This window comes from Thermobia domestica, chromosome 8 (assembly GCF_964235325.1).
Source record: "Thermobia domestica chromosome 8, izTheDome1.hap1.1, whole genome shotgun sequence".
Classification (NCBI taxonomy): domain Eukaryota; kingdom Metazoa; phylum Arthropoda; class Insecta; order Zygentoma; family Lepismatidae; genus Thermobia; species Thermobia domestica.
In genome coordinates, this window is record NC_137461.1 from 83,720,640 (window position 1) to 83,733,716 (window position 13,077).

General features: G+C 35.3%; 1 protein-coding gene across 2 annotated transcripts in view; it reads right to left on the reverse strand.

Moving 5' to 3' along the window:
- Nucleotides 1-13,077, reverse strand: part of Rph (Rabphilin) — a 689,315-nt gene that overhangs the window by 257,443 nt on the left and 418,795 nt on the right. For both annotated transcript variants that reach the window (XM_081768658.1, XM_081768656.1), the window contains exon 3: nt 10,146-10,289. In XM_081768658.1, the coding sequence (XP_081624784.1) occupies nt 10,146-10,289 (144 nt within the window). The remainder of the gene's footprint in view (nt 1-10,145; nt 10,290-13,077) is intronic.

Consider the following 13,077-nt stretch of genomic DNA (forward strand, 5'->3'; position numbering starts at 1 on the left):
CGACGGAACTCTACTAATGAATACAACTATATCACTGATTGGAACATTACCTTAATGTTTGTTCGAATTTAACTTGCATGGAGTCAGAACTCTGTTTGTCAATACTAAATTGTGAAATCTCTGGAGATCAAGCCGCATTTAATCTACATACTTCTTTTCCAAAAGACATTTTTGCTTTTACTTTGAATATCTCTTATATAACATTCAATTTATTTGAAAAAAAAAGATTACTTTTATCGTATATTTTTTATTTTGTTAGAAAAGCTAATATGTGGTAATAAAACTAACGCACTATGCCACTTTATTCTTTTCCATTAGAATATCCACAAAAAATAATCACGATGCTGAATAATTAGTTTTTAGGCTCTGTAACCACCACTGATATTTCCCTTTAAATTGTCAATTCCCCCGCCCCCAATAATGTCTCATTCAATTTAATATGTTCATAATAACGTAGGATTATAACCGATTCATTTTAGCTTTAGCGTTTAGTGAAAATGTTTTTGTCACAGGTACAACGCACAACACAAACAGTAATCATGGTAATAAAGCGGTAGAAAATTCCCCTGAAATCAATGATTCATAAAGCGAAGATTGAACTAGCTGACCTGCCTTTGTGCAATGGAATTGTTTTGTGGTCAAAATTCCCGGCAACCCCATTACTCTGCATGTTTCCGGTTGTTATGAGATTGTGTAAATTGAGTTCGCACGGGACGATGGTTCATCAGGTTGTTAGCGTCTGACGCATGCGCTTGGGTTAGGACAATGGACCAGTGTGGTTGGTGGAAACATCGTGTTACATGTTGCGTGTACTGTCAGAGCGTTCAAAGAGCTTCCCTTCTCGCCTTTTTTGTTTATTTACACACTATTTTTAGGTATAAGCGTTAATTTTTTAAACAAAAAATGCCAGCAGGTACACACACCGGAGCAAAGTTTTGAGTACGAGGACAGATTTCACCCAGTGCTGATAAATATAATATTCACTTCATTTCACATAACTTTTACATACTTAATTTTGTTTTCTAGGTACGAAAATAGACATACATTGTTCTCCATAAAATAGTAAGGAGGAGGAATTCATTTTCCACACCGGTTCTGGTACCACTGAAAGACAATTAATGTTAATAGTGGTTAGGAGAAAGTACTATCCATCATCATCATCATCATCATCATCATAGGTATTTTGCCATCATTATTGGCAGGGCACTTCCCTCTCACTGAGATGTTCCTCACGATCCTCAATTAGCCTCTCCATTTCGAATAGCTCTTCGTCTTAAATTCATACCATCTATCAATTGCAGCCTCTTTCTCTCTTACTCTTTTCTATTGCACCCATGATCTTGCATCGTTTGGCCTAATCCTCGTTTCGCCTATTCAACTATCTGACACTTTTATGACAGATACATGTTAAGATTTGTGTCCGCCATTTTAGGCGCAAAAATGACCCTCGTTTGGTCTAATCCTCATTTCGCCTAAAATGGCGAACTATTTAAAAAATGCGGAAATAAAACTAGGAGGAAATTTCTAGTTTGTTTCCAAATATCTGATATTGTCAAATGGTACTGCTAAGTTTGAAACAGTTTGTGTGCTGAGTATAAACACAAATATCATTTGGATTTCACATTTCTGTTTGTTTCGTTCTTATGCGGATGCAGAAGTTATTTTATTGTAGATTTTTCTAATTTTTCACAGAATTTAATTCCAGTTTCAATGTTTTTTTAAATTACTGCATTATAAGGGATCCTATTGTGATTATATGTAATTTTAATTCACATTGAAATTTGTAAACATTATGAGCCAGATCTGACCCAAAAAAAAATCCATACATTTGCTCATTATAATGGGCAACTGTGATCGAAATGAGTGATTTGTAACAAATCCCTCCGCTGGCAAATTATTCTTTAGATAATTTTACAATCTAAATATCTCAATGTATTACTAATGAAGAAAGAAGAAAAATATATTTCAATTCCGAGTAACCGTTATCAAATAGATATTAGAAAACTGTTAAGGAAATAAAATTGTATAAAAGAAAACGTAAAATATATCTCTAGACATTGTCTTCAAATATCATGGACAAGCTTTAAAGTAATTTGCTACATTCAATTTCTGAATACTACGGCATTCGACCAATCACAGATAATGATTTGATTACATTTTCAATTGATTTAAAATGGTACAAAGTATTTCAATTGATTCAAACGTATCTGTTATTTGGTAATTATTTAGTCACTTGACTTTTTAGTATCATGTTTCATTATAGATCTATTGTAAAGGCATTTTTTTTTGTAGCAAAAGCAAGTAAATTTTACATGATAGTGGACTATTTCTCACTATTTGCTCGAATCTCAGAAATTTTAATGTAGCAAATGACTTAGAAGCTCTTTCACTACTTTCAGCATTTGTATCTTTTTTATTGCAAAATGTTCTGAAGAACATTAAAGTCAAAGGTGCCAGAACAAATCTGAAAGAAGCTCAAGATACACAAGTATTTTCCATACCACAGTAGTTTTTTTTCTACGCCTCTGCTTCACTTATGCTTTTGTCGTATCAATGTATTACATTTTGAATTTTCTCGAAGCACTTAGTCAATTAGTTTTTATTTTCATTCGTGTAATTACAACTTTTGAGTTGAAATACCACTCGTTTTACATGTTATCGGGAACGTCCATACCATAAGTCTCTGATTAAGATTGCTACGTCTCGGAGATGATGTAAAAATTGAACAAATTTTAATGATAGTAGTGAAGGATAATCTTATGCTAATGATTGTTAAACACATGCATGTTACAATCAAATTTAACTGGCATATATAATAGTGAATCTTACGTGCATAATAGTAATCTTTTTGTCTCTCAGACGGACACACACACACACACGTATATATATAGACATGGTAAATACACAAAGCAGTTTTGGTAATCCTAATTCTTTGAAAATACTGACTTCCGGTTAATATAATATCAATATTAATAATATATACATTTTGCACTTCTTAATTCTTTCTATAATAGAGAATTTTCTCTTGTAATTTTCTTCTAGTTGAATCTCCACAATTTTTTTTATTATCTACCTAATTCTCGTTTCGCGTAACCTGGATTAGGCTAAACGAGGATCCTTTTATCACCTAAAATGGGCGACACAAATCTTATCATTTGTGTGTCATAAAAGTGTCAGATAATTGGTTAGATGAAACGTCCGACACGTGCACCAATCATGATACAGTTCCTTCTCAGCCAATGTCTTTCTCTGTCTAATGTTGTTATTTTTCTCCACTACTATTCCTAACACTTCCCACATTGTTTTCCTTTTAATCCAGGTATATTTCTCAATCCTCCTCCATATTCACATTTTCAAACATCCCAAACCTTTTCGTCCGTTTTGCGTAGTGTCCACTTTCTACCCTATAAAGTTCAATACTCCATAAAAAACATTTTATGACTCTTTTTTTCTTACCCTTTATTCCCAGACTCAAAAAAATATTTGTCGTCTTCCTAAGTGCTTATTTCGCCATTCCTGTTCTTGGTTTACTTCACTTTTAAATAAATTACTAATAAAAAGACTGAAATTGTTTTTCAATTCAGCTTTGTATACATATGATTTAAATGTGAACACGTGTAAATGCTTAAATGTACTTTTGATTTTAAAATAGTGGCCTCAAACATGAAGACAATTTGCTGAAATCCGTATATTTAAGTAGAATATAGGGGTTGTTCGCTAGACGAGATGAGCTACAGCTCATCCAATAGAAACGGATACAATTTCCGAGACGATACATCACTTTCGTGACACATTTTCGAGACAGGACAGTCTCAACTTTGTCTAGTAGGCAATCCTACTGAATTTAGTGTGAGAACCAAAGTGTGAGAAAAATTAAATGAATATTGGAATCAGTTTATTTGTGACAGATACATTTCTTGTATTTTATTGTTTATTAAAAAGAAAAATACTTAACCATACTTTAAATAAAGTTAGTTTTTTATGTATGATAGCTGGAAATTTATCTTACAATATCTTCAATATCAATGGACGGCATTAATGCAAAACTCATGTTTGCAGGTAGTGGATTGAAGATTGTAAAGTTGGAAGTGAAATTCGATCTGTCAATGATTCAGTTAATTCTATTGTTATGCTATATAAAATTCTCACATCTCCAAAAACATTGCCGTGAGATTGATTAAGAGAGAGAAAAAAAAATCAAAGTGCAATGTAAACCACACTCCATAATATCTATTTGTATATACAGAAAAGAAGTAGTTCTGACTGACTGATCAACGTTCCAGGTCAAACTGCTCAAGCTAGAAACTTGTTAGATAGTAAATAGGATTTCTAATTTGAGGATACCATTATGAAAAGAGTTTTGGAAATTTGACGTAAAAGAGAGCTGTAACAAAAGCCGCCACTGAATTCTGGATTTGGAAGAGAATCGTCAGGACGACTTTTATTATAAAAATATTTGCATGAGAATGTTTAAAAATGAAATTAATGCTGGAACTTGACGCGATCAATCCCAGTGTTATATTGGTATGAGTACGTGGCGTGACCACTTGTAACTTTTGAATTATAAATGACATCAATTTAATCTAGTTTAAATTTTAAAAGATAAAGAAAGAAAAGTAGAAAATTGATTAAAGATTAAGGTTAGGTGGAGGTACCCCCCAGATTTCTTGAATCAGTAACAATTGGAAGTTGCATAAATATTGTGTCCTTAGATAGCTTTGAAACTATAGAATGTTCGATATATTTGAAAGTAATTAAAAAGAGAAGATATTTAAAGTTTGAAATTTTGAAGGTTCGGGTCGCATACAGATACGACATTAAATTTTTATACTTGTTATTCTTTACAACGAATTATTTCTTGTTATCCTTTTTTGGAGTTCAATAAATTTATAAAAGAAGAATCTTGAGTGATTATTTCTGAGATTATATGTATGTATGTATGTGTTAATTTATTTCAGCCAATTTAATTAATTGCACGTTATACTCAATCGAAGGTTGGTGGATTTTGACACTGTTTGAATCAATAAAAGGTAAGGGTTGTTGGGGGATTGAGCTGAGATATCGTACACAACAATCTTCAGATGACCCGCACCCAAAGCGCCCGATTGATGAAGGCTGGTTTAATTTTTTTTTTTTAACTGACCGGATTCTTTAGGGCGCATTATAGAGCGAAATGGGACTTGTAATAATGTTATAATAAGATATCCTTATTTCAGAATACCTTAAAGTTACAGGCATGAAATTTGGAATTTCAATTTTTCATTTAAAATAATTAAAACACTCGTTTCAACAATTTTTTTTTAATATTTGTGTTAGACGGGAAGAAAAAATAGGTGTAATTATGTAGATATATTGGAATCTGCAAATGAAATTTGTTATTTAGACTTTCCAGTTAAAAATAATTAATCACATACTCAATCGTTTTTGATACTTGATCTAGAAGGCAAGAAAAGGGAGTGCAATGGTTAAAATTTTATACTAATCTTCGAGTGTAAAGGAATTCTACATGAAAGGTGCAGGAGAAGCGCCAAATAGTATTGTCCACAACAATACGTGGGAGAATTTGCTAGTATATTATACAGTGTTCTGGGAGGAAACCGATAAATTTCGCACACATGTTCCTCACATCAAAGCAAGAGGAAAATTTATTTTGTACTTCGCCGAGAAGTGCTTAGTTTTGGAGATACTGGTAGCCGAAGGCAGTTTGCTGATACTAACGCCAGAAACTCAGTCAATGAGCTCCTTACATAGAAATAAGAGAAAAGTTTATTTTGTACTTTGTTGAGAAATGCCAATTTCGGAGATACAGACAGTTTTAGGAAATTTAGAGATCATACTGCCAATTTGCTACACTGTAACCATAAACAAATTCAGTCAGTGTGTTCCTTACATAGAAACAAGAGAAAATTGTACTTTGCACTTTGTTAAGAAGTGCCTAGTTTCGGAGATACAGACAGTTTTATGCCATTTAGGGATCATAACGGCAAATTTACTACACTGTGACCATCAACAAACAAGCTCAGTCAACGTGTTCCTTACATCGAAACAAGAGAAAAGTTTAATTTGCACTTTGCTTGGATAAATACACACATTTTTCTGGTTTCGGTGTAAGGATTGCTTGAGTTTGTTAATGGTCACAGTGTAGCCAATCTGGTGTCACTATCACTTAACTACCTATATCTTCGAAACTAGTCACTTCTTAACAAAGAGCAAAATACAATTTTATTTTGTTTTATATGAGAAACAGGTGTGCGAAGTTTGTTGGTTCCCTCCCGAAACATCCTGTATGATATGGGTTTTACTTTCTAGCATTACTGTCCACAGCCTACTTGACGTTTTATTATTATTCATAATAATAGTAGTTGGGTGATATGCGATCAGTGCTTTTATCCTTCTATGCTTCTATCACAGTCATTTACGGCTTTCTAGGCCAGAGTTCGAAATTTAAATAAGTTTCTAATTGCCCCATGTGCTCACTCTGTCGTCACTGAATCCTGCACTATGAGCGATAACTATATCATTTTCCTATGAGCACTCAAAATATCACTTCTACATTTAGTCTTGTAGTGCTATGAACGTGAAAAAGTGTTGTTGCCCACTAGTTTCTTTTTTCAAAGCCTTATACGAAGAGACAAATGCAACAGCTTTTATGTAAACACTTAGGTAGCACTCACAGCAGATGGAGAAAAAATGTAACCAAAAAAGCAAAAGGGGGTAAAGACGAGTTTGTGTCACGTCGTAAAACAAACATCAGAGGAAAATGTTTCTCCAATAGTTTTGTTTGGTTTTCATTTGCAACACAACCTTTGGTGTTGAAAACAAAACTGTTTATTAATGCGCATTGCATACTACATCAGACAAAGATGAACTACAAGTTTATTTACGCTATGTTTAGAGAAAGACCTTTCTTTAGAACAAGTAACTAATAGAATCACAAGACACAAACGAGTTTCTACAAGCAACGACTCAACTCTATAATTATATAACAGTAACTCTGTTTCTAGAGAAGAACTAGGTATTTCGAAATGACATAAAGGTAACCAAGAAAGTTTTGTAGCTTTTTCACCACCACATTCGAACAGCGATATGTCAATTAAGACGTACCTGGAAGATCAAAAATAGTCCCCACCAGCATCGACGACCTTCTGCCAACTTTCTGGAAAGTCATAGATTCCATCGCAGTAGAGATTCGTGGGCCATGAAGCGAAGAAGGTATCAAGTGCATTGTGCATGTCTACTAGGGATTTGAACTGGTGATTGTCCAAAGAATGCAACACGTGATAATCGGACGGTGCAGTGTCCGAGGATCATGGTGGATACAATAGTGTTTTCCATACAAGGCGTAGAATGGTGTCCCGGATCATCGTATCCATGTGAGGCTTAGCGTTGTCCTGTAACAGGAGGACCCTTTTGTGATTCAGAAGTGCTGGCTCCAGAGTTTAGAGTTTTTCTTGAACACGGTTCAACTGCTGACAATGCACAGTTGCATTCATGCTCTGACTAGCTGGTAGTAGTTCCCGTTTGAGGGTGCAGTCCACCAAACACACAGGAGGACCTTCCTCTGGTGCAGTGCTGGTTTCGGCTGTTTTGGAGCCGGTTCATGGGATGTCAACCAATGATAACGGCACCGTGGAGCTTCATACAGGACCCGTTTCCCATCACATGTCAAAACCCTATCCAGAAGTGACTCCTTCCTCAAACGAGACATCAAAGAAATACAGGTGTCTGCTCGCGTTGCCTTCTGGTCAACACCGATTCATTCAAATCTTAGATCTCAAACCACTGTTTTATTGTTACATAATTCACAGTATAGAAACTATGAATTGATAAAGGGATTGTACGAATACAGTGAAGTTCATTTGTATACATTTACAGATGCGCAAGTAATTGCACAATATACTTCAATAATAACTTCTTTTTAAAATGCAATTTTATTCCCATCCGAAGATGGGAGGGCTGCAGAAGGTACTGCCTTTTCTAGGGCCATGAGCATTCATTTATGAGTAGTTTCATTGGTAGATGGGTATCAGGATTTATTTATATATTGATATATTTATCTGGTTATGCATACAGAGGGTGACCTGAGCACGGTGTGTAATATATATGATGAAATGAAGTGCAGGTAACAGAACACAAGGATATATGATGTTAGTCGCCACGATGGTGTAAATCTTATGCTCTGGGGCTAGTCAGAGCAGGTTTTGGCACTTGGAGCCCCCTTAGAAAACAAAGGAGCGTATTCATGAAATTATGTGCAATGAATGAATGGATGACAGCAATATATACAATGACATTGGTTATAGTGAGTGGTGGCCTGATCATGTTCATGGATAGCAAGAAGTTGATTTAACGGTGAATATGCGTAACGTGGTAGAGATGGAGTCTGGTCGAAGGGTTCATAGAGAATCGGATAAGCGTCAGCTGTGCGGTGTTGAATGTAACGAGAGCGAGGACTGTACAGATTTGATTTAAAAGTTGTTTTATCATTCCGTACGTGGACGTCTAGCTACACTTAAAGATTGTGATCGCTTCTAGATGAAATTAAGAACAAAATCAGGACATTTTACAAAACTAGACAAATACATTTTCGAGACGAGACAATAACATAACATTATTTCTCGTCTCGTCTCTTGAACAACAGTATCTTTGTGTTTTCTCTCGAATTTCACGTTCCCCTCACCATCTTCATTTCATTATCCTTTTCATCTTTATTTATTTTCAATTATTATTTTAATCAGCTTCATCATTGTTAACTTGTATTTATCAGTCACTGATTGATCAATGGACTTTTCTATGCATCTCCATGCAACACGGAGGTTATGAAGGATAATAGATACTATTTACGTGGGTCCCGAACTAAGCTGGAACTTGAATCCGATGTAGTAGGTGAGTTCATAGTCCTTCCAAGCGAGATCTCCTTGTGTAGTGCCTTCCTATTTTCTCAGTACACTATCCTTCCTCCAAGATAGTACTATTACAAGAACACATCACGTTGTGGCACGTTTATCATTCATCTTTCTTATCTTGCAAAGCATAAACGTCATTGTAAATAAAACGAAATATTACATAATTATATTCACACAAAATAAGAAGTAAATGTAGATCCGAAATACTTATGTGTACCATATGCAAATCCAAAATTTTATTGACCTACAAAAATATTCCTAAAATTAAGCTAGAATTGCTTAACATTTTTCTCTGTCTTTATTTTTATCCATTCAGAAAATTTTTTTTATTAAACTACAGTCTAATAAAGCTGCGAAAATGCTGCTTGATTAGCCTTAAAATGAATGAAAGGAAACATTCCAAAACGAATGTTTTAATGCTCTAGTTTTAGTGTAGTCATGTAACATAAAGAAGATGATAAACAAAGAGAGTAATGATTATGTAAAATATTGAAGACAGGATCAATTTTGATATATATTTGGCTAAGATGGAACTGTGTCATGAGGGACGTGCTAGAAGGTATATATATATATGGTACCTATCGTAATTGGGTCAAGACATCACTGAGGAACTGGTATGTGAACTATCCAAATATTCATCTTTCAGAACCTTCAGTACTTGCACAATCATTTTTTGTAGAGAGGCTGTTTGGGAGTACTTGATCACTCTCTACTTACCTTTCTGAAAATTGGTGTGCATGCACTGGAGCATTCTTAAACATGGATAATTGGACAGTTCACATACCAGTTTCTTAGTGATGTCTTGACCCGACTACGATAGGTCCCATAGTAGTGAAGCTATGAACTTCTAAAGTTCAATTATTTTACGTTTTCAGCACCCTATAGCTCCGAAAATATCCACTTTTGGGCACAGGTCTATATGAACTTTCTTTCTTATTTTGGTGTGAGGAATCTGTTTCCAAAATATTATGACACATTTAAGTACCACCCTGTATTTTATCACTGAGGCACTATGCTCTCTGGCAAAGACGAAATATACTAATCAAATGATGGTGTGCTTTATATGTTGTTCACAGGATTTATTTGTGCCAGCAATATTAATTCCTTGTTCTGTTCTCCTTTTCCAAGTTAAACAAGCGCCAAAATTGAAACTAAAATTCTCATTCATTGGCTATATTTTTGTCTCCATTAAGATCAGGTTAAAATAAACCAACTTCAAAGAATTATCAAGATACTCACCCAACCCTTTCCTGTTCAGTAACCTCCAGCATTTCTGCTCTCTTGATGACTTGTAGGATAGCCTCTTGTTCCTTATCAGTTAATGATTCCTGCCGGTTGAATGTGTGCAACTGCTGAGTTTTCACAGACCAACCTGTTTTCAATCTGAAAATAGTACATCAAACATTTGTGTAACAAAAACAGAATTTCAATTTAATAAAACACAATCACAAGCTTACAGGGAGTTCTCCTTACTACATATAATGCTGTTTGAACACAAAGTTTGTTGAAATATGTGTACTTAAATTAAATTAAAGAATGCAAATACATTCTGGTATGCTAAGGTATGTCCAAACTTCAGCAGCTCAGGATAGAGAAAAAAGGAGTCAATATCAATATGCATTTCTATCCTAGAGACATAATAATAACTGCTATGCACAGAAAATTAAAGAAAGAATGTTTACATGATAGCTCAGTATTAGTACACTCATTTCTGGTGCGAATATCTTTTGTATTGATCCCATGCTACATGAATTTATATTGGAAACTCTTCCCTGATATCTCCTACATGATACCTCACCGTTCCAGAGATATACAGTGTGTTCGAGAATATGCTTACTGGATGGCAGGACACCCATGGTAGAGAAAAGCATGACGGTGACGGAATTTTACGTTTGGAAACATCTCAAACTTCATATCTATTCGTCGTCTGTCGAGGATGTTCACGATCTGGAGAAAGGCTGCAACAACATGCGAGAAACACCAGGTGTTTTTGAATGTGTGTGTGAGTCAATGAGGTCTCGTTTTCGAGTCTGTCTCTGCTTTCATCGTGATCGTTTTGAACATTTTCTCTAACAATGCTACGCCCAGAGAGGAACCATAGTCCAATCCCCTTTCGAAAGGCTTGTGTCATTCCCAAAGTTGCATAATCTTGTGCTCGTTGTCGTTATTCCTCCTGCCTTCTTAATTACGTTTATGGTACGCTGATGACCATTTCCAGCATAACAGTGTGTCTCTCAGGCTCACTGATAGTCTGTTCACCTTAACTCCATACTCTTCGGCGTGTATAATGTCTTTTGGTTTACCCTGTATATCACTGGAACGCTGCGGTAACATACACATTTTTATAAAGACATTTCTGCTGCCTGCCCTTACAAAAATCATTCGTTGAAGTTTAGGCATATCTCAGCATACCACTTTATATATATTGGGAATAATTTTGATTTTTATTTTGACATACGAATATTTCCGTTTAATGGCTATATTATAACTTGTTTGACACCAATTTCATTAGCTCCTACCAGGAGCATTAGTTTCATACCAGGTGTGTGTATATGTGGCACTTTAATTCTGAGTAACTAATGGCCGGATCTGAGAAATTTGGTGGGCAAATAGCCTATTGTCTAAGGAATAAAGATTTCTGAATCTGATGGCCGAATTCAGTCACGGACCAAATTTGGTACGCCGGTGGGTTTGAGCTCAGTTCATCGACTGTGTTCGGCTTGTAGGTTTTATGTGTTCTCAATAAGGAAATGCAGTCATGAGGATTTGGTGTGTGTTGAAGGATCTTCACATAATTGATTGAATTCAAATATCAATATTTATGGTAATATAAAGATTGGAATTGGCTATCTGACTAGTTATGAACTTTTCATTCCTCGCGGAGAAGTAGTATGACGTTTTCCTGTTCCAAGTTGGGGCCTTGTGCTTCTAATTATATTCATTGTTCAAGGACATTCTATAAATTTATAGTCTCGTTTTTCTTTATATATATATATATATATATATATATATATATATATATATATATATATATATATATATATATATATATATATATATATAGAAAGAGAGAGAGAGAGAGGTAGATTTGAACAGCTCACAAATATTTTGCTTTTACCTTTTATGCCCAGCTTATTTATATATTTTTCATATAAAAATATTTTATATTACAAGAAACGACACTTTTGTGATTCCTGCTATAAATTTGTATGAAAGGAATTCAATAGCAATAAAAACATTAAAAGGAAAGTGTTTAAATGGGCCCTCCTATTCCTTAACGTCATCTCAATTTCTTCCTGACTAAGAATCTGGAATTAAATTGATAATACTCAATTTAAATCATGCTCTTCTCAACGCCTATCTAATCTTACAAATGAATGTATTTAAGTCAGCTATTCATTAATGTCGACCTAATAAAGGGTGTACCATAAACAATGCAACTTTCGAAATGCCCGCCATTTCTGTTCTAGTAAGTTGCCGGCATTGAACATTACACGATTTTCATCTATTGTGTTTGTGACTAGTAGTCACAGAGTGCCAAATAGCGCATTATCATCTGTTTTCTGACGCGCAGGAATGTAGTGCTTCACAACTGAACAGAGTATTGTCATAGTGAAAACCATAAAGGCAAGCACAAAAGTTGTGTCGCTTTTGGTGGAGGCCTGTGTTCAATTGACCCTCGCACCGTGAGTTGAATGCGAATGGAGATAAGGCGAGGGTCAGTTATTGTGGATATATCCTACATACCGTTCAGTTACACCGCGAACTTGCGTAAGGACAGGGTAAACATGGAACCTTCACAGAACGTCATAAGGGCATGTGTGCTGTACGAATTCAAACTGGAGTCAAATGCCGCTACAGCAGGGCGGAAGATGTGCCAGCTCTTTGGTGGGGGTGTCGTGACCACGCGGGCAGTGCAGCGGTGATTTATCAAATTTGAGGATGGTAAGGAAACACTCGAAGGCGCCGGAAGACCAACACATGTACAAAATGAAGATCTGCAGGTAGCAATTGAGGCGAACAGTGGCGAGACATGTGAGGAAATGGAAACACAATTCAGTGTGAGTGGAGAAACCATTCGGCAGCACCTCCATCAACTTGGGAAGCACTAAAAGTTGAGTCGATCGGTCCCACATGATTTGACTCCGGCCCAGAAGGCAACGAGAGCAGA